At 38.1% G+C, this 26,546-nt stretch overlaps 2 protein-coding genes across 8 annotated transcripts in view; one reads left to right on the forward strand and one right to left on the reverse strand.

Annotated features, from left to right (window-relative positions):
- Window positions 1–102: 102 nt before the first annotated feature.
- On the reverse strand, window positions 103–16,293 carry Anapc16 (anaphase promoting complex subunit 16). 2 transcript variants are annotated; one of them, XM_005325932.5, is made up of 4 exons: window positions 16,137–16,293; window positions 10,514–10,680; window positions 3,408–3,482; window positions 103–1,352 (listed from the first exon to the last, which is right to left on the reverse strand). In XM_005325932.5, the coding sequence occupies exons 2-4, from the start codon at window positions 10,653–10,655 to the stop codon at window positions 1,237–1,239; spliced, it is 333 nt and encodes a 110-aa protein (XP_005325989.1). In that variant the 5' UTR covers window positions 10,656–10,680; window positions 16,137–16,293; the 3' UTR covers window positions 103–1,236. The 2 variants fall into 2 exon arrangements, with proteins under 2 accessions (XP_005325989.1, XP_040129640.1); XM_040273706.2 differs by lacking the exon at window positions 16,137–16,293 and adding an exon at window positions 15,796–15,934.
- Window positions 15,931–26,546, forward strand: part of Ascc1 (activating signal cointegrator 1 complex subunit 1) — a 95,152-nt gene continuing 84,536 nt past the window's right edge. For 2 of the 6 annotated variants that reach the window (XR_013435483.1, XM_078040746.1), the window contains exons 1-5: window positions 15,933–16,071; window positions 18,023–18,167; window positions 19,808–19,907; window positions 23,611–23,708; window positions 25,848–26,026. Coding sequence is in view for 5 of the 6 variants with exons in the window: in XM_078040746.1 (XP_077896872.1) it covers window positions 18,056–18,167; window positions 19,808–19,907; window positions 23,611–23,708; window positions 25,848–26,026 (489 nt within the window). In the remaining variant the exon portion in view is untranslated. Of the gene's footprint in view, window positions 16,072–16,278; window positions 16,427–16,451; window positions 16,770–17,024; window positions 17,048–18,022; window positions 18,168–19,807; window positions 19,908–23,610; window positions 23,709–25,847; window positions 26,027–26,546 lie in introns of those variants that run through there. The other 4 variants (XM_005325931.5, XM_078040719.1, XM_078040729.1 and 1 more) reach the window with 4 other exon arrangements.

A 26,546-nucleotide genomic window follows, 5' to 3' on the forward strand; every position in this document is an offset into this window, starting at 1 on the left:
AGTAGGTCTTCATCTTCACTGGGCTTAGACTTTACCAACTGAATGAAGTCACCACCTCCCCGTCAAGTAGCATGTATTAAACAAAATTTTGAACTCCTGAGATTAAGGTTAATTGCTCCTGGGATTATATTTATTTATAATTAAGCAACTCTAAGAAGATCAGGTCTAAGTTGTTAATGAGGAGAAAAGCAAATGCTAAGGCAAAATATGTATACATTGTAATAATAAATGATTCCCTTAATTGTGCAGTGTAGACACTGGGATCCTAAAAAACCCAAAAAACATTTCCAATCATTCTTCATGGGAGAACAAAAAAACAAAACAAAACTCCACTTCTTAGCCTTCCAGGTTTTCCTCTATCATGGTACAAAAACCTACTCAGATACTGATAAGATAAATTCAGACCCTTCTGCAAAGACAAATATCTCTGAAGCAAAGCAAATCTACCATTTGCTTAGGAGAAATGGTTTTTAGATTCTTGTAAAAAGTAATTTGACCTCTTTTCCCTATCCCAAATCCCTTAGACTTTGAAAGGATAAAACACCAATCTGGAGCTCTTTCAAAGGATTTGCTACAGAATTGCTTGAATCTACCAATGAGCTGAATGGAGGATTTCTGTGTCTAAAAGGATTTTGCTCACTGTTTTATTTTTTACAAGTGTTGCAATATTCAAAAAAACACAATTTTTTTTTTTTTGCCAGTATGTCTAGAAAGGGTTAGAAAGAAGTAGGATCTATCTACTCAGATGTCTAAAATAGGAAAAAGAAAAAAATTTTTAAAAATTCCTTATTTGGATAGGTCCTGAGTTGAAATCACATTCATCTGTGAAAAGAAATGTTTAGGTCAGAAAGGTCTAACTATAGATCCTCACCTTGGACTTCACTGGTGAAAATTTCCAGGCACTATATGACAGACAGAACGCATGCCATGTAGTTGGCTAATTCTGGCACATATCCTACTTGGCTTGTGAAAATTTTATAAATATCTTTTAAACCTAAACCTTCTTGTTCTCTGAAACTGATTGTCTTAATCCGATTCCCAATACATTTTTAAACAAATAAACGTTTTCCCTGCAAGATCACATATTTAAGTATTTGTTGGCCATGGATAGATACAGGGAAACCAAGTATGGATGGGATTTAGCAGTTTGGTGACACAGCTGTGAATCTGAGCAGCTGCATAAGCTGTCTCTGTGGCTCTGCTCTGGCTGTGCTCCTCCAGCACATCCTCGAAACATCAACCTGAAGAGGGTGTGAACCCCAGCAGCTGCTCGATGGGTTTGAACCGCCACTCATCAGCCTCCAGCTCTTCTACTAAACCAGCTAGTTTTTCCATCCGAGCAACTTGCTGATCTGTAAAGAGTGAAGGAAATATTACTATACAACAGTGCACTTTCCATGACACTGTCACTAATCACCAACATGATGACTGGTTTAAAAATAATTTCTAGTTGGATTTTCCCCCTCAATGTTTCAGTAGTAATGGGGTCTCTTTATGTTGATCAGAAAACTTTTCTTTTTGGTACTGGGGATTGAACCCAGGGGTGGTTTACCACTGAGATCCATCCCCAGGTTCTTTTGTTTATTTTTTTAAATTCTGAGGCAGGATCTCAAAAAATTGCTGAGGCTGGACTCAAACTTGTGATGATCCTGCCTCTGCCTCCCAAGTGGCTGGGATTAAAGGGTGTACCACCAAGAAAACTTTAATCTTAAAAAATAGAAAAAAAAACAAGCCGGGCGTGACGGTGCATGCCTGTAATCCCAGCCACTTGGGAGGCTGAGGCAGGAGGATTGCCAGTTCACAGCCAGCTTCAGCAATGGCAAGCAACTCAGTGAGACCCTGGCTCTAAATAAGAAAATACAAAATAAGGCTGGGGATGTGGCTCAGTGGCATTTTTTCTTTTTGTTGATGTTATGCTAAGGTTCATACACTCTCACCCCGCTTCTTCATTCCACACCATAAGCATCCTCAGTGACCAATTACTTATTCTATTCATTTTCTAAAAAGGTTTTTTTTTTTTTTTTAATAATGTTAAAAGTTATTTTTCAATACAATTGTCATAGGCCTGGAGATAGAGCTCAGTGGTAGAGTGCTGGCCTAGCATGTCCTTGTGCCTGTGCCAGTGCCAGGTCCTGAGTTCTAGCCCTAGTACTATGAAAAACAAAACAAAACAAAAAAATCCCCTCAAAACCAATCATCACATTTTCAGTATATGCTCTTGTTTTGTAGTACTGAGGATGAACCTAGGGGTGTTTTTACCATTGAGCTATATATATTATCCCCAGACTTTTTTTTTTTTCAAAATATTTATTTATTCATGTATCTTTAGTTTTAGGTGGACACATTATTTTGTTTTTATGTGGTGCTGAGGATCGAACCCAGTGTCTCATGCATGCTAGGCGAGCGCGCTACCACTGAGCCACAACCCTAGCCCTCCCCAGACCTTTTTGCTTTTACTTTTTTGAGTAAGGTTCATGCTAAGTTGCTGAGGCTGGCCTTAATCCTGTGATCCTCCTGTCTCAGCCTCTCAAGGAGCTGGGATTATCGGCAAGTGCCACTATGCTCAGCTGTGCCCAGTTCTTTGCTGTTTTGTGGTGCTAGGGATTGAACCGAAGACCTCATTCATATAGGCGAGTGCTCTGCCACTGAACTATATCCCTAACCCTGTTTTTTCTTTTTCTTTTGGTGTGGAACTAGGGATTGAACCTGGGTATGCTTTAACAATCAACTACATCTCAGTTCTTTTTATTTTTTTAATTTCAGCCAGGGTCTGATAAGTTTTGCCAAGGCTGGCCTGAAACTTCTGGTCTTTTTGCCTTCACCTCCTAAATAGCTGGGAATACAGGTACAGTGCTCCGCCTTGCTCTATTCTTTAAAAAAAAAAAAGGTACTCATCCTCTATGCCATAGTGACTCAGTTCTGGAGGGAGGGACAACTATGGCTTTCTCCCCTATGTAATGCTTTCCATGGAGAAATGGTCTGGTGGGGGAACAGTCCTTGATGTATAATGAAGGCTTGGTGAGGCATGATGGGGCAGAAATCATACTATACGGGTATCAGAGTCCAGGTAGACCATGAGGTACACTTAAATGCTTGAAGTTGAAGAGGGTAACCGTGGAGGACAACAGTAAAAGGTTTCAGAAAGGAAAGGGAAAGGCAACACAAGAGCAGCAGGAAGCACTGACTTCCCTAGAGAACCAACCCCTCTGACTTCAACTTCAAGTTTCAATGGGACATTCTGTCTGACAACTAAGACCTTGAAATGTTCTTTCATATAGAAAGTCCACTTAAATAATTTTTTCTGAGTTTGGGAGTTTTGTTACAGCATACTGACTTTTAAGAATCTGCCTCCCTCACCCTCCGTAAATGTATTCTTACAGTCAAATACATGATACTCACGTGCTTACCATGTTTCACCTGTTTGAGCGTGGATGCCACTTGATAACTGAAAACAGATTCACAAAGGAACCTCTCAGAGCCATCTACAAATAAAAAGAGGAAATGGTTTTAGTCTGCTCTAAGGGTTTTATGAATTTTGATGAACCAAGTAAACCTGTCCATTCTTTTCCTGTTTTTACATTCAAGGTCTAGTTTTCAGGGTTAACAAAGAGGATTTGTGTTTCATTTAGAACTAACACTGCTCTGTTATAAAAGCTACTTCTTCTATACCTAGGATACTAAAATGGTCCCTCTACTTGTTTAAGAGTTTAAAAATAGTATTTAAAAAAACAAAAACAAGAAACCTCAGTGTGATGTCCTAGTCAACATTTCCCTCCTCCCAACCTGAAAGTTTCTTAATGTTCTCTTCTGTACACCAGGCAAACACTGCAGCTGACACATTTGGCCGTGTGGCACCTGTGCTATCAAAATACAAAGTTTCACCCAAACTCCAAATCATTTTCATTCTAAAAAACAAAGCTGAGGGAAAAATCTTTGTTGATTTTTAATATGTCAAATTACATCAAAACACTGCTGGGAATTTTCATTCTGTAAACACAAATTGTAACCTTGATTTTCCAACTGAACAAGAACACTGTAATTTGGATGACGATAAGAGTGTGGTGCAAGTTCAGAACCTAGAACTGTACTGGTGCCAAGAACTGCCAATGAGGAGGTGGCTAACTTGGTCACCACAGTACTTGGAAGATGATTGGGAAACATTGGTAGTTCATGATATTCCTTGTGGCAAAGGCTGATTCAGCAAAACATATCCCCAGAGAAATATATTTCATGTAGGAAAAGTAGATTTTTTAAAGGGCAGTGGACACCACTTGGAGTATATATCTTCTTGCAAAAATTGTAAAACAAATGGAAAGAGAGGGCACTGCTGTCTTTTTCAATGCAGTAGTACATGCCAACACTACTAGATGTCAACCATTCACCCATCAATCATGAACTGGTTGTGCAGGTCAGGTATTAAGTGACAAGGAGAGAGGACGAACACATATTCTAGCCTTATGCTGAGTATCACACAGGCAAACCTTTGCAGAAGTCATGGTATCAAGGAGAAAAACTACAGATATTGTCTCCATTTAGTTTGAACACACAACTAGGAGGGCTTTCTTCCAATGCTATTTTCAAACTGATGCCAAAAAAAAGAAAGAAATGACAGTATAATTCTTAGGATGTACACATCTTCAGAGAGTTACATTCTGCAAATTCACATATTGTATAATATATAGGATACAATTCCTTCCCCTCCCTCTGCACGTCTCTGGTTGAATCTAAATCATTTGTGAGTAGATCGCCTAAATTAAACAGAGCAATTTTTTTTCATTTTAATTGACTGAATATTATGATGAATATCCTTATTTATTTATTTATCCTTATTTTTTTGGTGCTGGGGATTCATGCTTACTAAGCAGATGTTCTACCACGGAGCTACACTCCTGCCCTGGACTATCCAGTTTAAAGATCTAGGCATGCTGACGACATCACTGAGTTGATTTTTTCTTCTTCTCCTGAAGATAAGAGCACTTGGCTGCACATACAGTGCCTAACTATGAATTCCACTTTGGGAAGAAGAACTGTTGTGAACATTTGATATCAATGATGCAATTTGTTTTTAAAATTTTATTTTGTAGGGGCTGGGATTGTGGCTCAGCAGTAGAGTGCTCGCCTAGCACGGGCAGGACCTGGGTTCGATTCTCAGCACCACATTAAAAAAAAATAAAGGCATTGTGTTGTGTCCATCTACAAAAAAGATTCTCTCTCTCTCTCCTTTAAAAATTTTTTTTTTTTGTAGTTGTAGATGGACAGAATGCCTTTGTCTATTTTTATGTGGTGCTGAGGATCAAACCCAGTGCCTCATACATGCTAGGCAAGTGCCCTGCTGTGGAGCTCTAGCTCCAGCCCTGCAATTTGTTTTTTTTTTTAAATTTTTTTTTAATATTTATTTTTCAGTTCTCAGCAGATACAACATCTTTGTTTGTATGTGGTGCTGAGGATCGAACCCGGGCCGCACGCATGCCAGGTGAGTGCGCTACCGCTTGAGCCACATCCCCAGCCCTGCAATTTGTTTTTTAAAAAATAATTAATATTTTCTTTTTCTTCTGTGCCATCCTCTTTTTTTCCCCCTGGTGGCATTGGAGATTGAACCCAGGGGTGCTCTACACCAAGCTATATCCCTAGTCATAGCACTTTTAAAATTTCGAGACAGGGTCTTACTAAACTGCACAGGCTGGCTTAGGAACTTGCAGTCCTCCAGCCTCAGCTTCCCAAGTCACTGGGATTACAGGTATGTACCAGTTACCAGTACACCCGGGTTCAAGTTTTATTTTAAAAAGAGCAAAGAAAGTAGAGCTTACTTCCCAGGTGATTTGATCTTGAACTTTAGGGTCTCTCACAAGGTAGTGGGAATTACCAGGTGTAAGAATCAAGCCAACATGTGTATAGAAGCTCTTGGAAGTGCTACCTCCCACTTGTATTTAATCATAGATGTTATTAGGATAAAATGCTTATGTTATAACATTTGCATATTTCCCTTGGTAATAAATTTCAAAGCAAAAAGATATAAGCTTATCTTTCAAAATGGTACTTACATATCACTCTGCCATATTAAATGCCTATGAAACACACTTTTGTTGATCTGCAGCTCTATATTAACCAAAGTCCACTGCTTCTTAGCCATATCCCATTAGATGTGCTATCTGTACCAATCTAAAGCTTGGAATTTCTCCAGAGAAGAGTCAGCCTGGGGCAATCTGTCTTCCATTTAGAAATTGTAATCAAATCCTTTGTAAAACACCAAGTAGCAAATACATCTGCTTTTCTCTTCATGGACAAGCAGAGGTTATAAATAGTGAGAAGTTCTATAAATTACCCAAGTCTAATACTATATCACTAATTCCAATAAATATGATGCTAACAAATTCATTTAAAAGAATATTACCTCACCAGAAGGAAATTAGACAATGCTAGGTAGTTTATATTTCAGTGGCCAACAAAGTCACTAAAATATAGCCACTTCTGGACCGGAAGGCAGTCTTTAATTTGCTCACTAATAACTGGGTTAGGATAATATTAGCCACCCTGCTCATGCGGGGTGTATGTTATCAGAGAGCTGATGCTCCAAAAAAAGTTAATTTTCAAGGTTAACTACAGGTTATTTGAATTTATTATTATAGACTTGAGGGAAGGAAATGGCTCAACTTAAGAGTGTGAACAGGGACTGGGGATGTGGCTCAAGCGGTAGTGCACTTGCCTGGCATGCGTGCAGCCCGGGTTCGATCCTCAGCACCACATACCAACAAAGATGTTGTGTCCGCCAAAAACTGAAAAATAAATATTAAAATTCTCTCTCCTCTCTCCCTCTCTCTCTCTCTTTAAAAAAAAAAAAAAAAAAAAAGAGTGTGAACAGTGGGCTGGAGTTGTGGCTCAGTGGTAGAGCGCTTGCTTGGCATGCCTGAGGCCCTCGGTTGAGCCTCGGCACCGCATATAAATAAATAAATAAATAAATAAAATAAAGGATCCATGACAACTAAAAAATATTTAAAAAAATTATAAACAGCATTTTTACCTCATCTCCTAACTACTTTTGTTCCTTACTCTCTACAGGCAATCTTTACTATTTTATTTTTCTACAATTTTAAGAAGAATGGTTTCTTGCATGAATGTTAGATTAACTGCAAAATAATATCATCTATAAACATGATAGAAATGCTTCAAAATCTAACATGCTAACCAGTCCACACTTAGAAGTACTATACTGGAAGATGTACAAATGTTATATGTACATAGCTTACGTTTTATGTAAGAGACTCAAGTATCTGCTATTTTAGAATCCACAGTGGTGGGGTGTATTAAGTGGGAGGTAGGGAGGAGGTGTGTTGTGAGTGTGGGAGTGGGGTGCCAGTGGTCCTTGAACAAATCTCCTGTGGATTCTGAGGGATGAATGTACTCTTTAATTTACTATGCTTGAATTGGCCCAGATAGTTTAGGGATTGCCCTTTGGTTTTTTGATTTTTTGTACCAGGAATTGAACCCAGGGGTGCTTAACCACTGAGCAATATCCCCAACCCTTTAAAAAACTTTTTGAGACAAGTTTGCTAAGTTGCTTAGGGCCTTGCTAAGTTGCTGGGGCTGGTTTTGACTTGTGATCTTCTTGCCTCAGCCTTCCTAGGCAATGGGATTACAGGCATGCACCACTGTGCCTGGTTCTGATATTTAAGTCTGTTTTAAAATGTAAACAGCTTTAAGATTAGTGGTGTATGGAATATTACGCAGCACTAAAAAATGACAAAATCATGGAATTTGCAGGGAAATGGATGGCATTAGAGCAGATTATGCTTAGTGAAGCTAGCCAATCCCTAAAAAACAAATACCAAATGTCTTCTTTGATATAATGAGAGCAACTATGAACAGAGCAGGGAGGAAGAGCAGGAAGAAAAGATTAACATTAAACAGAGACATGAGATGGGAGGGAAAGGGAGAGAAAGGGGAAATTGCATGGAAATGAAGGGAGACCCTCATTGCTATACAAAATTACATATAAGAGGTTGTGAGGGGAATGGGAAAATAAACAAGGAGAGAAATGAATTACAGTAGATGGGGTAGAGAGAGAAGATGTGAGGGAAGGAGAGGGGGGATAGTAGGGGATAGGAAAGGTAGCAGAATACAACAGTTACTAATAGGGTATTATGTAAAATTGTGGATGTGTAACCGACGTGATTCTGTAATCTGCATTTGGGGTAAAATTGGGAGTTCATAACCCACTTCAATCTAATGTATGAAATATGATATGTCAAGAGCTTTGTAATGTTGTGAACAACCAATAAAAAAAAATAAAAAATAAAAAAAAAAAGAAAAAGAAAGAAAAAAAAGATTAGTGGTGTAATGTAAAAGCTAAGAAGAACTACAACTGCATTGTGAGTTTGGACTAAATTAAAAGAACCCAACACAAGCTGGGCATGGTGGCACATACCTATAATTCCAGCAACTCAGGAGGCTGAAATAGGATTGCAAGTTTGAGGCCAGCCTCGGTAACTAAGTGAGGCCCTAAACAACTTAGTGAGACCCTCCTTGTCTCAAAGTACAAAACAAAAGTGCTGGGGGTATACCTGCTCACTGGTCAAGCCTCTGAGTTCAATCGCCTTAATCCAAAAACAAACAAACAAACATACAAAGAAAGAAAACAAAACCCAACATATTCCTCTACAAAGCAGTAAGAATGGATAGATCTATAACTTGTTAAAATAACATTCAGACTAAGCTCAGCAGCTTTTCTTCTTTAATGTTTCTACATAATCTGGTGCATGCTGATAGCTTTGAAACTATGGAGCTACCTCCAGTATTAAAATTCCTCTTGTAGGTAGAATTTAAATGACTTTAAGATGATCTTAAGAGTGCTATTTTTAAGCACTGATTTATCTTCTACTTTTATAAAACTGATTTAGCAACTTAAGAGCCTTCAACTTTTTGTTTTGTGAGAAATTCCCTGAATACCACATCTCAGGCCCCTCCAATCAGACTGGTGATACTACATTGAGTATTTCTTTTTGTGGTGGTCCTGAGGATTAAATCCAGGGCTTTGCATATGCTAAGCCAGCCCTCTACCACTTAGTCACATCCCCAGCTCTTCCTATTTCATTTGAGATGGAGTCTTGCTAAATTGTTCAGACTGACCTTGAACTTGTGATCCTCCTGCCTCAGCCCCTGAGTAGCAAGGATTACAGGTGCTCAGGTCCTAACATAACACAAATAAAGATGATGAAAAGGCAAGAGCCTAAGTACACACATCTCACAATATGCGTGGCCTGGTCAGGTCACTTATTTCACTACTGATCAGAACCTCAACAAGTCTAGATAGCCTAATGCTCCTGGAGTCTTCCCATATTTTCCTGTCATAAATGATGCTTCTGTTTGCTCTGACTTGCTAGGGATATAGCTCAGCAGTAGAGTGCCTTCCTGGCATGTGCAAAGCCTCTTCCCCAGCACCATAAAAAAAAAAAAAAAAAGAATCAGCTATAGTGTTTGGCCTGGTTTAATCCAAAACTTTGCTTTTAATCACTTCTGATATAAATGAATAAAGAACCCCCTTCAAACTGGCTCCTGACTATAGTGTGTTTCAGAGACATTCCAAGGTTAACTTAAAATACATTTATATAAATATGCAAGATTTAGAGCAAAAAAGATCAACATATAATTAAGCACCAAATTGCTTGACTCAAGTAGATTTTGAGTCCTTAGTAGGTTCTTTGCCAATGTTTTTTAAAATATGGTGAGAAGATTACCTTCAAGGAAAGGCTCTAAATATTGGTCAAAAATGTGCTAGACTAATTCTGAATCTCTAAAATTGGCCTAGCAAAGTGCATTTTAAATAAGCTCCATGGGGAAATTTTAAGTTCCCTATAAAGAATTATTAGTCTTGATCCTAAAGTGATGGAAATCTCAAGAATTCCAGTTACCTATGCTGATTCATGATTACTGTGTCCTTATCTTGACAAGCCAGTTTGCAAATGTGAGCTGAATAAGATGGAGGATGACTGCACGCAAATCTGTCTCTGGTTGTAGAAAAACTACACTGCAGTATCCTACAGTGGGACAGGGAAGCCATCTTCACCTAAGAGTAGTGTATCAGTTTTTATTTTGTCTCAGAACCTCTCTGGTATGGCTAATCTATCTGTAGATTAATTACACTAGGGAAAAAAATATACCTAACTTACTAACAATAGGGAAGAGGACAGGGGCCAAGATAAAGCAAACTGGAGCGGGAGATTGAGAATTCCTGGCTTCCCTGCTGACTCTGCCTCTAACAGGACCAAATCATTTAATGTTTTTGGATGTAAAGAACTCTAGATGACCTCCCTGCTTTCCAAAGTCCTTTTCAGCATCAAATTCTGATTCTGGAACAAGATTTGTGTTGGAAGATATTACTTTGGGATGTGGACAAGAGATGAAATGTGGAGCTGAAATCAGGGCAAATTAATTTCTAATCCACTTAATAGCTTCTTTCCAATTAATATTCATTGCAGGTCTGAATCCAGTTATTCAGCAAAAAGCAGCATGAGATCACCTTCTAACACCTCTCCAGCTCCTTTGGGGTAGGTGAAAAGGGTTTTCCGTGGTGGGGCAAGGTCTGAGACACTGAAACCTGATGCAGTAACAGAACTTCCACTGACCCCACCAGCTGAGGAGGAGGATGAAGAGGCTGCCATTTCCTCTAGTAGAATTTTCACTTCACTGAAGAGAAAGAAAAACAGCAATTGGCAAATTTATGGATGTGAGACTGACAACATTTCACTCTAACTGCCACAAGGACCAGCATATAATTTTGTAAAGAATTAGCTCTCCTTTTTTTCTATCCTCTTTACTTCCAACAACCTTTTATTGAAACCTCAGACCAAAATTTCATGCAGGTTTTGAAGTAAAAACATGCTTTAGAATATTCTGTCTACTAAAACAATTAGTTTCTATCATTAGCAAACTATTTATGTCATTTGAGATTGACTGAAGGTAATTTATAAATTAAGAAGGGGTAGTATGGTAGTGCCAAGGCAAAAATGTGACTGAGCAAATAAATTATGAGGTTAAAATAATCATCTTCCATAGGACAGTTTGTCTTGGATACATCCTGACCAAGCCACACCAAGAAATTCACTCATAAAATTTTCCAAATAAGATTCCAGAAAACACTGTGTTCTGTTCCCAGGGAAGGGAAATTGGTTAGGAAATACACATTGGCACTTTCATCAAAATTAAAAAAAAAAAAAAAAATCTTTTAATCCAAATGTAATACCTGAATTTATCACTTGGTGGCGTCCCAAAACTGGAACAAAATAACTCAGAAAATGATCCTGGAAATCCTGGCCCTTATGACCATAGCAGCTGTGTATTTTAATCCTATGTCTCATCAGAAAATTCAAATGAAGCCAGGTGTGGTTTCACACACCTGTGATCCTAGCTAGTCAGAAGGCTGATCCCAAGTTCAAGGCCAGCATGGGCAACCTGGCAAGACCCTGTCTCAAAATAAAATAAAAAGGGTTGGGGGAGATTGCTCGTGACTGAAGTACTCATGTGTGAAGTCCTGAGTTCAATCCCCAGCTTCCACTCCCCCTCCATCCAAATGTAAATGGGGTACTTTGTACTGAATACATGGCTTCCTAAAAATGTTCAAAATGAGGGCTGGGGTTGTGGCTCAGTGGTAGAGCACTTACTGGGTTCGATTCTCAGCACTACATACAAATAAATAAAAATAAAGGTCCATCGACAACTAAAAACAACAAATATTCAAAACAAGAACTCTTTGCACAGAAGCTTGTGCCATTTTAACAAAGATTCTAAAGTGTATTCTTTCTATTTATTTATTTTGTGATACTGGTGATTGACCTTAAAGTGTATACTTTCTAAAAAAGATCTAGCACCATGCTAATAGAAATTTCTGCTGTAATGGAAATGTTCTAATGTTCTATTGCTGCACTGTTCTGTGTGGTAGCCACTAGCCTCACATGTTGTGGGTATAAATTAAATGTGGCTGAAAATTATATTTTCAATGTTAACTAAAATTTCAACATAGCCACAGGCTAGTGGCGTTCTAGTATTTAATTAAAAAATGATTTTAGCCAGGTGTGGTGGTATGTGCCTGTAGTCCCAGCTACTCTGAGACCAGGGAATTGAGAGTTCCAGGCCAGCCTGGAAGACCTTATGTAGCAAGACCTTATTTCAAAAAAAGGGAAAAAAAAAAAAGATTAATAACAATGAAAATTAAAATAATGGGGGGGATCCTAGCTCAAAAATAAAAACAAACAACAAAAGAAAACAACAACAACAAAAAACAACAAAAATTCACAAACAACTCGGCTATTGGTGGACTTTCTTTTTAAATGTTAATTTTTTAGTTACAGTTGGACATAATATCTTACATCCTGATGAGCCACAACCCCAGCCCGATTTTTTTTTTTTTGAGTAGTTGGGATTGAACCCAGGGCTTTACACATGCTAGGCAAGTATCTACCACTGAGTTACACCTTAACCCTTTTTAAGATTTATTTTGTGACAGGCTCTTGCTAAGTTGCCCAGGCTGGTCTTGAACTTGAAATATTCTTAATGTGGCCTCCTGAGTAGCTAAGACTACAGGAATGCACCACAGTGTATGGCATGGTTAATTTTACGTTATGTGAACTTTAGCCCAATTAAAAAAAAAAAAAGACTCAAAAAAGATTTAAAACATGGATTTTCCTATGCAATGGTCAGAGAGAATTTTAGTTGAAAGCCAGGGGGAAGCAACTCAGTAACAGATCAGTAATAGACTGCTTGCCTAACATGTACAGGCCCTGAGTTCAAGCCGAAGTATGTGGGGGGGGGGGAGAATTTTAGTTGAATATTTTTTCATTGACTTTTTTTCTTACTAGTTATAAAAAGAATGGGATTGTAGCTCAGTAATCAAGTGCATGTTTAGAAAGCTTGAAGCTCCTGGGTTCAAACCTCAGCACTTACAATAGAAAAAAAATGAGAGAATGCTATGTTGACATAAATCCTATCTGTACAAAACATCCAGCTTCCTAATAAGGAAAACAATATACTCTATCTGATATATTGGCTGTTTCCTTAATTTTATGATGATGATTTAAGGCTGTCAGAGAAGCAAAGCTTAGTTTCTAAGTGTATGTCTATAATACTGATTCATGCTGCAGGAGAATATGAGAATAGTAAGGCTACTGCTATAATTAGACTGTCAGCCTATTAAAATGTAAACTGATTAATGATTTTTTATTTTTAATATTGTTACTAGATTACTTTTAAATTTTTTTCTGTGCTTTGATAATTTTTCACATTCACATCCATAAAGCCAACAACTTTCCAAGTTAGATACATATCCAATCCTTTGGACCATAATGGGTCAAAATATAGCTTAATAAATTTTTAAATGCTTTTTGAAAAGAACTTAAGCAGTAATGGACCAATCCAAATCTCTAAATGGATTCCTGGAGGGATTCAAATAAAGCATAAAGTCAACTTAGCCACCTTTTGGAGAGTAGCTTAGTCTTTGTTTCCTATCTGTTCAGAGTAGAACCCACTGTGAACTGTTTATATATCTCACCTAAGATTTAAAATTGTAAATCTTTTTCCTCCCCGATAAATGCTCTGTTCAGTTGAAAACCTTTATACTTTATATTTTGAGATCAGCTGCTCAGCAGAGTACCTAAGCAACTGCCAGAGTGAGGCCAGCTTCAAAAGCTAGACACAGTGTGACTTCTAAACTGAATATAATCAAAGGGACTTCCTCTTTATCCTTTTTTATTTCAGTTTCTTAGAACTACTATCATTTCATATACAAGAGTGTCAGGGTTGAAAAATGAGGCATAGAATTAGCACAAGGCTAACTTTAAATAAGCAGTTTTCTGCTGAGGTGGAAAGAAACACCTAAGCAATTTCTAGTTCTAAAGATATAGTTTGTGTGTGTGTGTGAGAGAGAGAGAGCTCTTGGTGCCTGCTGGAGATTGCAGGACCCCATGCATACTAGGCAAGTGTTCTACCACTGACATGCATCCCCAGTCCTAAGTAAAATTTTGTTTTTGGTGCTGGGGATGAACTTACAGACCTGCATATTCTAAACATATTTTCTACCACTGGGTTACATCCTCAGTTCCTAGGTTGTTTTGAAGGCCATCAGCAAGTCATAAATGGAAGTAAAACTAACAATAAACCCTGGATTATAACTGCTCTCTAAGGGCAGGCATTAACTAATCTGTCTGAATCAAGCATAATATGTGGCCTAATAAGTGGTTGCTCATTTAAGTAAACATTTGGGGAATGAATTAAATATTTCACAGGAAACAGATTCCTTAAAGGTCATCTAATCCAATTTCCTCTTTTTATAGCTGATACAATGAAACACAGAGACATTGCAGCTTATCTGCTATAACATTCTGAAGCAACAGCTTTTTAATATATCATGTTTCATGTGGAAAGCAAACTTAGCATAGTGGTTAAGAATTGACCATGATGCCACTCTTGTCTTTTTTTTCTCTTTTGTAGTACTGGGGATTGAACCCAGGGCTTCATGCATGCTAGGCAAGCACTTTCTCACTGAGTTACATCCCAATCTCATGTCTTGGTTTTGCTAAGTATTTGCAAGACTCTGGACAAATCACTTAAAAAAATTTTTTTTTTAATTTCTCAGTTGTTTCAATAGTAGTGTGGAACAATAATCGTATAGAGATGTTGAAATTAATAATATGTAAAGCAACTGGAATGGTTTCAGGCTTAGTAAACAAATAAATATTAGCTATCAAAAAATTATTAATAGATATTTGCTCTTGAATCTTTTTTTTTTTTTTTTTGATACTGGGGATTGAACCCAGGGGCACTCAACCAATAAACTACATCCCATCTTTCCTTATATTTTATTTAGAGACAGGGTTTTGCTAAATTTCTTAGGGCCTTGTTAAGTTGCTGAAACTGTCTTTGTAGTCTCAATTCTTCTGCCTCAGACTCCAGAGCTGCTGGGTTTCTACTCCTGGATCATTTTTTTTCCTATTTAGTTACCAGTTGTTCATACTGTATATTATGTACCAACATATTTATGGGAAAAGTTTTATTCCTCTCCATCTGATATAGACATAGCTAGATCAGAAAGAGGGACAACGTCTTCTATTATGCATATGACATACTTCACTATTGAGTTAAACCCCCAGTCCTTTTATTTTAAGATTCATGATCTTAGGAAGAAGTCTGTGATTTGGAAACGAGGTAAAGAACTGACTTTTTAACCTCAAGACCTGGTACAGAATCTCTATCATTGCGTTTTCTGAATGAATGATTTATAAATAACAGTAATGATTTACAAATTACAGAACAAGGGCCAGAAGTTCAGCAAACATTATGCAGGGGGCACAGAAGCTTGGTGTCATGAGGGCTGGCCCATTATGTTTTCTTTTTGTGCAGATATATTTACTCTATCTTCCACTTGGCTGCTAGGCCCACAAAGGGTGTTCTGTAAGACTTTGCTGAATAAATTTTGATGACGAAGTATCCTGGGACTTGGCCCTATCCCGGAAGCTGGGGCTACTAGCAGTATAAATCCTCAAAGGAAAGCAATGACATTTTGGGAGACACAGTACAGCATGATTAAACATTCACTTTTAGGTAAGACTAGGATGACCTGAAGTTCATAAACTACGTTTTCTTGCAGAAATATGCCTATTTTCTTAAAAAAGATCCTTTCTTAAAAAAAATCTCATCAATAGGTGAAAAAAGTTCCTGTTGTAATTCAAAGGCAAATTACGACAATCGTCAAATTCATCAACAAAACCTTCTACTGTATTCCATTTAAAACAGTTTAATTACGATACAAACCAAATAAATGCTACAGCGATAGCTGGGTGGAGTGGAGAGAGGCGGTGGAAAGGGGAGGGGTCAGAACTTCAGCGGTTCCCAAGCTAACTGCAAGTCAAGCTTCCAGTCCAGCTGAGTCCCCAAGAAGCAACGCCAAGCGACTGCCTCACTACGCAAGCGCCACTATTCGGGGCGCATGCGTATCTCGTTCTCGGCCTGGGAGAAATTTCCTTTTCCACGCCCGCTGCGGCAGTCTCCTGCCTCCTCCCATCTTCTCCATTTTTCTAGTCCGTGCAGGTAGGAACCAAGTTAACTCCCTTCCCCTCAAGCTCCCGAAGGCCCTCGAACCTTCGGCTACTTACCTCTGCGGCCTTAGCACTTTCCCCTTCAACCCCGCCCCCCAGGCCAGCCAGAAAGGCCGCGCTCACAACGACGAGACGGCGGCGTGCTCGCGCCCACGCAGAGGGAGCCCGGGGCGGCGTGCGCGCACCCGCTCGGCAGTGGGCGTGGCCCGGGCGGAGAGAAGCCGAGAACAAGCTTCCTGAGATCACTTCCGGGTCTTTAACCCGAGCACTAATTTCTTCCTTCGGTTTGGCACGCTTGTTCTTTTTTGGTTTCTTTTTATGATTCTGGCCTTCAGCTCCCCCCAACGGTATTGCAGAAGGATCATGCTTCCCTCTTCCTCTCCAAACCTCCATTTCCCCTCTTTCTTCTAAGCAGTTTCGTAGCCCAAGGCTGTACAGGAAAAGTAGATGCCAAGTTTGCAGTCTCACCTGTCTCTTCCTCCAGAGCTCAGGGTCTGAGGGGCCGACCTCTGTGGAGAACTCATTGTGTGTGTGTTGTGTGGAGGAGAGGCCTAGGGGAATACAGAACTAGGGTGTAATATCAGTAGACTATTGCTACTTATGTACCCTCCTCCGCCATCCAATTAGATTTGCTTTATGTGTTATTTCTCAAGACAAAACTTCTGCTTGTCTCTGTAAACAGACTGCCAGGTAAAGAGACTTGCTGAGGGTTGGGCTGAGCATTATTGTGTTTAATAAGGATTATGAATATTCTTTGGAACTCTTGAAGTATTTGGGGCTTCAAGACTATCCCAACTAAATGGCGGGGGCGGGGGTGGGGTGGGGGTAGGGAGATCATCCAAGCTATATGTGATAGGGACACTGTTTGAACTTCACCATAGCTAGTTCATAAGGGACCTCTGTTTCTGAAATTATTATTATTTTTTTTCTGGTGTTGGGGATGGAACCCATGGCCTCTGGCATGCTAGGTAAAGTAAATATTATACCACTAAATTATTCCCATCCCTTTCTAAATCATTGATTTATTAAGTGGTGACTAAAAGCTTGGCTTCTTGGTAGGCTATGTACCATTTGTTGGATGGTGGCCTATAGAAATTGGATTCCTTTCCTTAGCAATGTGTTGATCTGAGAAACACATTGGTTAAGCTTTTATTTATTTATTTTTTTTCTGTACTGGGGATTGAATCCAGGGACATTTTATAACTTTTTATTTTTTATTTTGGAAAAGGGTCTCCCTAAGTTGCTGAGGGTCTTGCTGAATTGCTGAGGCTGGCCTTTACTTGCTATTCTCTTGCCTCAGCCTCCCAAGTTTCTAGGATTGTGGGTATACACCACCCTGCCTGCTGGTTAAGTTATATTTTGACAAGCATAGTTATATATTTCTAGTACCTTAAAAGTTCTTAGCCCTTCTTCCATAGAGAAGTATGTTAAATATCCTTCATTCTCTTATTTACAATATTCAAATGATTAGATAAAAGTAAAAGGTTGTAATTTACTCATTTAAAGTAATGAAGAGACCTCTCTCTTTCAAAGTCATGGGCACAGCTGGTTATGGTGATGCATACCTGTAATCCCATGAACTCAGGAGATAGAGGTTGGAGGATTGCAAGTTCTAGGCCTGCCAGGGCAACTTAGTGAGTCCCTCTCTCAAAAATCAATCAAAGTCATGAGCAGGCTGTATTTAAAGGCCTTTTAATAACTTTTGGGGTGAGAATACACACATCACCTTGCTGTCTAGAATGAGACATGAATGAAATGAAATAGTGTGGAAAATACAATTGACTTTTTGTTGGAGAAATCAAATGGAAATCAGTATTTCTTTTGCTTAGGATGTATTGTGAACTAATGCCCAATTATATCCTTTTAAGCCTATATAATGATCCATTAAATAGAGATAGGATTTTTATTTCTAAAAAAAGATAAGATGGTAATTTATTTTTCAGGATTTCGATAGAATATTATTTGGAGAAGGTGTCATGGAAGTTCTGCGCCCACAGCTTATAACAATTGATGGACGAAATTACAGGAAGAACCCTATCCAAGAGAAGACTTACCAACATGAGGAAGATGACGAAGATTTCTATCAAGGTAGTTATTCTTAAATCAGGTTAGAAGTAAAATGTATTGAGCTGTGGATGTTGCTCAGTGGTAGAGAGCTTGCCTAAGTTCCATCCCCAGCACCACAAAAAATAAGTTCAGGAACAAAGGTTTATTGTGGGCTTGCTATGGTTAAGTTCAACTGGTGTTCCTACCATGCACATGCATGCACACACACACACACCAAAAAAAAAAAAAAAGGAAAAAAAAATGCCTTCTCTCTTGTAGGAGCAATTCTTTTTTTTTTTTTTTTTTTTGTAATCTGTAGTTGGACATAATACCTTCAATTTTTTTTTTTTTTTTTAATATGGTGCTGAGGATCGAACCCAGGGCCTTGCATGAGCTAGGCGAGTGCTCCACCGCTGAGCCACAACCCCAGCCCATGAGGCATTCTTGTTGTAGTTCATAAGTCATATTTAATCTTTGTACAGAGACTTAAATGTTACAAAGGATAATTATAGAAAATATTAACCACTAATATTCTGTGACAAAATTAAATTCCTTTTTCTGTGAAGTAATACATATTATCAAAATAAAGGAACATACATAAAGGATTAGTCCAATGACCAATAATGTTAGCTGTTAATATTTTATTATTTTTCTTTTTTGTAGCCACAGATTGGCCATTCCAAAGTTACAACTAACTTTATTTTAATATAGGTAGTTTTAAGAAATAAACAGTTTAGATGGGTTATAAATATTTTCAGGGTGTTTACCTTGGGCTTGGATTTAATGCATAAACAGGGCCTTTGCAAGTGCTTTGTGACTTTTCCCTTTTGGATTATGAGCCTTTCCATTGGACCCTAAGTCTCAGGGTCACTGTGCTCTCTCATCCTCTCCATTGTCCCTTGTCATCCTTGAGGCCCTCATCTCCTTTATCCCTCCTCTTTTCCCTGTGTCTGGGCTGAATGGAGAAAGTTCTCCCAGTGTCTCATTCACTGAAGTAGTCTGTGTCTTAATACTAAAAGTCACTGAATTGTGTATTTATTTTGCAGTTCTGGTAATTGAACTCAGGTATGCTAGTCAAGTGCCCTACCATTGAGCTACATCCTCAGCCATTTTAATTTTATTTTGAGCCAGGGTCGTCTTAAGTTGCCAAGGGTGATCTCAAACTTGTGAGACCTCAGTCTCCCAAGTAGCTGGGATTACAGGTATGTTCCACTGTGCTCAACTGAATTGTATACTTTAAAGAGTGAATTTTATATGAATTATAAATAGTACAAAAATTGATTATTGTGTCTGAGCTTTCTTTTTCTTTCTTCTTCTTCTTTTTTTTTTGGTACTGGAAATCAAACCCAGGGCCTTGCACTTGCTAGGCAAGCACTGTACCATTTAGCTATATTCCCAGCCTTTGTGTCTTAGCTTTTTAAGAGAAAATGGTTAAATACTGGTATATGTATGTATATGTATAAGGTTCCAAGACTGACAGATATAAAATAGTCTTTTATTAAAAAGCATTTTTATTTCTTATGAGAGCAGGTCAGGAAGACCATCAGAGCAGTGTTCTGTAATGTAATGTATTGGGATATTCTTAATGCCTGTGCTTTATGTTTTTAAAATCCTGAGAGAGATTGACAGCTGGGGAGAAGCAGCAACAGCATTTCTGAAGAGTTGTTGTGGTTTCTGTGCAGATGCCATGGAGTATGCTGATGAGCCCTGTGATGCCTATGAGGTGGAGCAGACCCCGCAAGGATTCCGGTCAACCGTGAGTGCTCCCAGCCTGCTCTACAAGTGAGTGAATGAAGTCCCTAGCTGATCACAGGGTGGCATTTCCAGGAAGCTCAGCAGGAAGGTGACTCTCATCTTCCACACTTAAAACCATGTTTGCTTAATGATAAAATAGTATTTTATGTCCTAAAACGTCAAAGGCCTGATTATAGATTAATCTTATCATACCATGTATATTGCCGCTTCCTGTTGATTTTATCTCTTAAATATCCTTTGAATTTACCACTTATCATTGTCTTCATTGCTACCCTTCTGCCTTTCCTGTGGATTTCTTAAAATAACCCATTTTGGTTTTTACACATTGGTTCTTGCTCTTCCAAGTCAGTTTTTCACATTGAGGGTTGAATGATCATTTTAAAAGACAGGATCATTTTACCACCTCTGCTTAAAATCCATCAGTGGTTTTCCATTGAAGATGGAATTAGAGTAGTGGCCAAAATCTTGAGCATGACTTAAGAGACTCTTATTTTTTAGTCTCAATTCATACCACTCTTTCCCTGTCTTTGGCTTATACCCATCTGGTTTTCTTCAGTTCTCCTTTCTACCTTAGAACTTTTGAATATGCTGTTCCTTTTGCCTTAGAAACTTTCCTTTTTCTCACCCAGTTATATTTCCTCAGAGAAGTCATCCCTGTCATCCACATTGATTTCTCTACTGTTTTCATAACAATTCTACTTTTCCTTTATAGCATTTATCACAATCTGTGTTTGCATTTATTTGTGTGCTATGTGATGTCTCCTTCACTAAGTGGGAAGCTTCTTGAGGGAAAGAACATATCTGATCAATTAACTCCTAATGTTTGTGAAATGACTGCTATGCTTTTTCCAGGGTTTTCTTTTTTTCCTTGTTTTTTTTTGTGCTGGGGATTGAACCCAGGACCTTGTGCATGCGAGGCAAGCACTCTACTAGCTGAGCTATATCGCCAGCCCCTTCTTTTTTTCCTTTTTGTAGTCCAGGTAATCTTGAACACAGGGCTTTGTGAATGCCAGGCAAGCACTCTACCACAGAGCTGCACCTGCCGCCTGGGATCATCTTTATAAATTGCTTGGAAGTTTGTGATCACTGCAGTCTGTGCTTGCTTGCATGCATGTTTGCCCATATTCTGTTCCATATTAACCACTAGTAGAATATTGTCAATTTGGACTTGCAGTTATGGCTCAGTGGTAGAGCACTTGCCTAGCATGTGCGAGGCACTGCATTTGATCCTCGGTACCACATATAAAAATGAATAAATAAAATAAGGTATTAAAAATGTATCTGTCTAAAAAAACAGAATATTGTCAACTCACGTGGCTGACTTTTGGTCTTATACCTTTGAACATAAACTGGTCTAGGACATACATAAGTTATTATTGTGTTTTCTGTGTTATACCAAATGAAGTAGATCTCTTCTGGGAGGAGATCTACAAATGTGGACTCATACACTTAATTGCCAACCAGCATAGTTTCATTTTCATCAACCTTGAGAGCATTTTGAAATATCTATTTAGGATTAAATTCTAGAATGTGGCCAATAGGAAACCAAAACTAACTCCAACTCCTCCCTTTCTTTTCAGGCTATGCTAACATTTTTCCCTAAGAAACATGATTTTACAAAATTGTAACTGAGTTTCCTGACAAAATCAGTGTCATGTGTCTTAATGTATATGTGTCCTACCTCTAAGATGTATAAAAATTCCTTAGAAATCTGATTCTAACTTGATCTTTTGAATCCATATATTCTAAGTCCTCATTATATACTAGATGACTTGCCTATTAGGTCAGATGTTGGCTCTGCTAAATCCTTTTTTTTTTTTGGCGGGGGTTACTGGGGATTAAACTCAGGGGCACTCAACCATTGAGCCACATCCCCAGCCCTATTTTGTATTTAATTTAGAGACAGGGTCTCACTGAGTTGCTTAATGCCTTGTTGCTGAGGCTGGTTTTGAACTCGTGATCTACCTGTCTCAGCTTCCTGAGCCACTGGGATCATAGGTGCCACTCTGTCCAGCTTATTTATTTATTTTTTTAAGGTAGTGCTGAGAGATAGAACCCAGTGCCTCACATGTGCTAGGTGAGCGCTCTACCACTGAGCCACAAACCCAGCCCTCTAAAGCCTCTGACTTCAACTGCTTCCTTTTTTAAGGTAGTGAAGTCTAAACTACTATTAACAGTTCCAGCCAACTACAGTTTATAATAGGCTTGTCTGCTAGCCATATATCAACAAACAGGAGCTTGTTTAAAGAAATTTCAATCCTCTTTTTAAGCTTCTTCATTGTTTTTTTTTTTTTTTTTTTGTGTGTGTGTGTGTGTGTGTGAGTGTGATGCTGGGGATTGAACCCAGGGCCTTGTACATGCTAGATGAGTTCCCCACTGAGCTACATCCACAACCTAATGTCTTATTTGGAAAAAAAAAACCAAAAAAACAAAAACAAAAAATAATAAAACCAGAGTAGGGAAGGGAAGGGAATAGGAAGGAAGAAAAATGAATTGGGTATAACTTTCTTGTGTTCATATATGAATACATGACCAGTGAATCTCCACATCGAGTACCAAGAATGGGAAGTTATACTCCATGTATGTATGATACATCAAAATACATTTACATTGTCATGTAAACCTAAAAAGAACAAATGAAAAAATTAAAAAACAGAGTAGATCTTAATGGAAATAATTAGAGTTGGTTATCCCATGTAAAAACTAATGAGAAAATGTTGTAGCCTAGCATGTATGAGGCCCCAGGTTCAACACCCTCTACTACCAGGATATGTCACCCATAGTATTGGTTGTATAATGAAATCATATGAAATCTTAGAAGTTGAAATAAGTTGTTAACTGGGAGCTCTTTACCTTAATCTTATGGTCCTGGGGAATGGTCTCTTAGTACTTCATAGATTCTGAAACTTCTCTCCTGAGATCCATGGTCTCATTCACTTTGACACATCTAATTACTATGGGCTCCAGAAGATAACCCTAGGTTGTCAGACTTATTTATATAAAGAGGCTAGACAAGTAAGTAAATGAATCAGTAAGTGATAGAGGTGGGGTAAATGAAAGATCGTAGGGAATGGTGGGGATTATGATAGCTTGTATCTCCTGTTTAGGGGGGTGTTCGAGAATTGGCCATTGTTGCCATGAGTTGTCAGATCTTCTAGTTTTTCTCAAGAACTTGCAAATATGAAATGTCCTAAATAAAACATGTCTATATGATGAATTTAGCTTGAGGGTCATGTGTTTACTCTTTGTGCTTTTGAATCTATCCTGAATGGTGAACCTTGTTTTTGTTAAGCTTATTACTCTTATTTAATAAATCAAGAATAATTCCCTTAGGACAAACTCATAATATGGTTAATTTGTTCTCCAAAATGGACAAGATTCTACTCCCTCAAATTGTAGACCCGTTGAGTGCTGAAAGTGCCCTTTGAGACTATGCCAGAATTCTTTTCATTGTGCCGCACACCCAGATTTTGAATCTAATTTCCAGCAAACAAGGGTTGGGCATGGTTATTGTACCTATACCTTGTATTAGCGATAGCATCATTTTGTTAGTGAGTGTAATGTAGCATATTCTATGAAGCTAGATGACTCATAATAAAAAATTGAGCTTTTACTGAAGGATTTTTCTTTAAGAGTATCTTTAGTCACACAGTTTAAAACAGCTAGGATTACTTATTTTGGAACATTTTGATTTAATTTGCCTCTATTGAATTTTTTTTTTTAATTACAGGCATATAGTTGGAAAGAGAGGGGACACTAGGAAGAAAATAGAAATGGAGACCAAAACTTCTATTAGCATCCCTAAACCTGGACAAGAGGGAGAAATTGGTAAGGCTCAGTATGTGTGTTATGATTGTAATCACTTTTGCACCTGAATGGAGTAATGTAATTGAACTGAGTTGTTCAGGGACTTTATTCTCTAGGATCCAGTAGCAATTGGCCTTTTTATGATAGATCAGTATCAGTCTTCCAAATGAGAAAAGATATAGACATCCTTCTTTAGATTTAATACCAGGGCCTTGACTTTATACTTGACCATGCGCTGATAAACTGAAGCTTCCACATGTCCTTGTGCATTAGATTTCTTTTATGCTGTGGTAACTTGAAATGGAATTTGTGAATTGTTTCAAGTTAGAGCTACAGAAAAACCAGTGAGATAAGAGAATATGAAACAAAGTTCAACCCTTTTTTAAAAAAAATATATTAGTTGTAGATGGACATAATACCATTCTTGTATTTCCTTATTTTTAATGAGCTGAGGATCGAATTCAGTGTCTCAAACATGAGAGGCAAACGCACTACCACTGAACTACAACCCCAGCCCAGTTCAACCCTTTTAATATGTGTTCTCTATAAAGGTTTTTAATCTTGTTTTGTAGACTAGGAAGGAAATCATAAGAGTAATGATGAAAATAACATAATCTGTTTCAAATATTGCTCAGATGAGCAAAAACAGTTCATTGATATAAATCAAGCCATAAAATGTCTGTACTAAGTGTTATTGTGAAATTAAAGGCATAAACTTTTGTTTTCAGTGGCTTTGAGAGGCACTGTAGAGACAACATATTAAAAAACTCATTCTAAAATGACAGGGTTTTTTCAGAATTAAAAAGGGCAGTAGCCTCCAATAGTCTATTTTCTTTCTTTTTTTTTTTGAGATGGGGTCTTGCTGTGTTGCCCAGGCTAGTCTAAACTCCCTGTGCTCTGATGATGCCCCTGGCTCAGCCAGTCTCCCCAGTGCTGGGACTGTAGGTACATGCCCCCATACCCAGCTACTAGTAATCCATTTTCCATAAACACTCAAGAGATTGTATTACATTTTGGCAGAAAAAAATTACGAATATTCTTTTCATTTTGTGCTGTGTAAGAATAATTATCTTGACAGATAACTAGCAGTTGCCTTTAGAGTAATGTTGTTCAAAAGAATTTTCTTCAATGATAGAATGTTCTATGTCTACACTGTACAAAAAGGAGCCCTTGGCATGTGACTATGAGTACTTGAAATATGGCTGAAGTGACTGATATAAACCAAATTTTTAATTTATTTACTTCTATTTAATTTAGCTTGTTGTATGTGGGTTCTCATATTGAGAAGTACAGGACAGAGTTTTTGCTGGTCCTTTGGTATAGTAAACAAACTCTAGTATAAGAACTTTTAACATCTTGGAAGGACTTTTACTAAAATAAATACTTTTTCTCTAAAGGCTTAAGTTAAAAAAAAGAATTGGTACTGGGGACTGAATCCCAGGAATGATCTACCACTGAGCTCTATTTCCAGCCCTTTAAAAAAATTGCTAAATTGCCAAACTGGTCTCTAACTTGCAATCCTCCTGTCTCAGCCTCCTGATACAGTGAGATTACAGGTGTGCACTATTGTGCCTGATTGAACATATATTTTTACTTATGATAGGTGTTCCCAGGAGGGGAATTGCTGTCATATGGTAATTCTGTGTTTAATTTTTTTTAAAGGAACTGTCAAACTTTCCCATATCAGCTATACTATTTTATTTAGCAATGTTTAAAGTTTGCTTTGTAGGTATTGAACTCATTTTTCTACTTCATTTGTTGATCTTAAAGTTCCTCTTTTTTTTTTTTTTTTTGATACTGGGAAAGACCCCATGGCCTCATGCATACTAAGCAAATATTTTGCCACTGAACTAGATTCCCATCCCCCTTTTTAATTTTAAGATTGGATCTCTGAGTTGCACAGGCTGTCCTCAAACTTGTGATCCTTCTGCTTCAGCCTCCTGAGTAGCTGGGATTATAGGTGTGTACCACCATGACTCTTCAATATACTCTATTTTTAAACTTCATTCTGCCTAGATTGAATTTATTAGTAGTTTTCTTGGCTTTGGCCCTGTCCCTGTTCAGATGTATATGCACATTCAGAACCTTTTTAGTTCCCTAGAGATGATCTCTATCCCAAGCTGGTGGCCTTCAAGTGTTTTCACTTTTCTTTGCTTGCAGTGATCACTGGCCAGCATCGAAATGGTGTAATTTCAGCCCGAACTCGGATTGATGTTCTTTTGGACACTTTTAGAAGAAAACAGCCCTTCACTCACTTTCTTGCCTTTTTCCTCAATGAAACTGAAGTTCAAGAAGGATTCCTGAAGTTCCAGGAAGAAGTGCTGGAAAAGTGTTCCATGGTAAGCAGTAAGCAAAACAAAAAGTTAAAAGAAAAAGTCAATATAAAAAAATATAAAAATGGTTCATAATTGAAATAAGCAGAAAGATTCAAACTTCTCTCACCATGAAAAGTAACTATTTCTGGGAGCTGGGGAGCAAGTGGCACATGCCTATAATCTCAAGCTACTTGGGAGGCTGAGGCAGAAGGGTCAGAATTTTGAGGCCAGCCTCAACAATTTAGTGAAACCCCATCTCAGAACAAACAAATGAAAATGGCTGGCGATGTGACTCAGTGGTAGACTGCCCCTGGGTTCAGTTCTCACTACTGAAGAGAAAAAAATTGTCATGAATATGTAAACAGTGAAGTGCTTATGACTAGGATAATAATAGCAGATAATCCAGATTTAAAAACAAGTTTTAAAATTCCTTTTGAATATAGTTTTAGTTGATTTAAAAAATGAAGTTAAGATGGGCATGGTGGTATGTGCCTATAGTTCCAGCTACTTGGGAGGCTGGCAAGCTGGAGAGTCTGAGTTCATG

The sequence above is a fragment of the Ictidomys tridecemlineatus genome, chromosome 1 (genome assembly GCF_052094955.1).
Source record: "Ictidomys tridecemlineatus isolate mIctTri1 chromosome 1, mIctTri1.hap1, whole genome shotgun sequence".
NCBI classification, from domain to species: Eukaryota; Metazoa; Chordata; class Mammalia; order Rodentia; family Sciuridae; genus Ictidomys; species Ictidomys tridecemlineatus.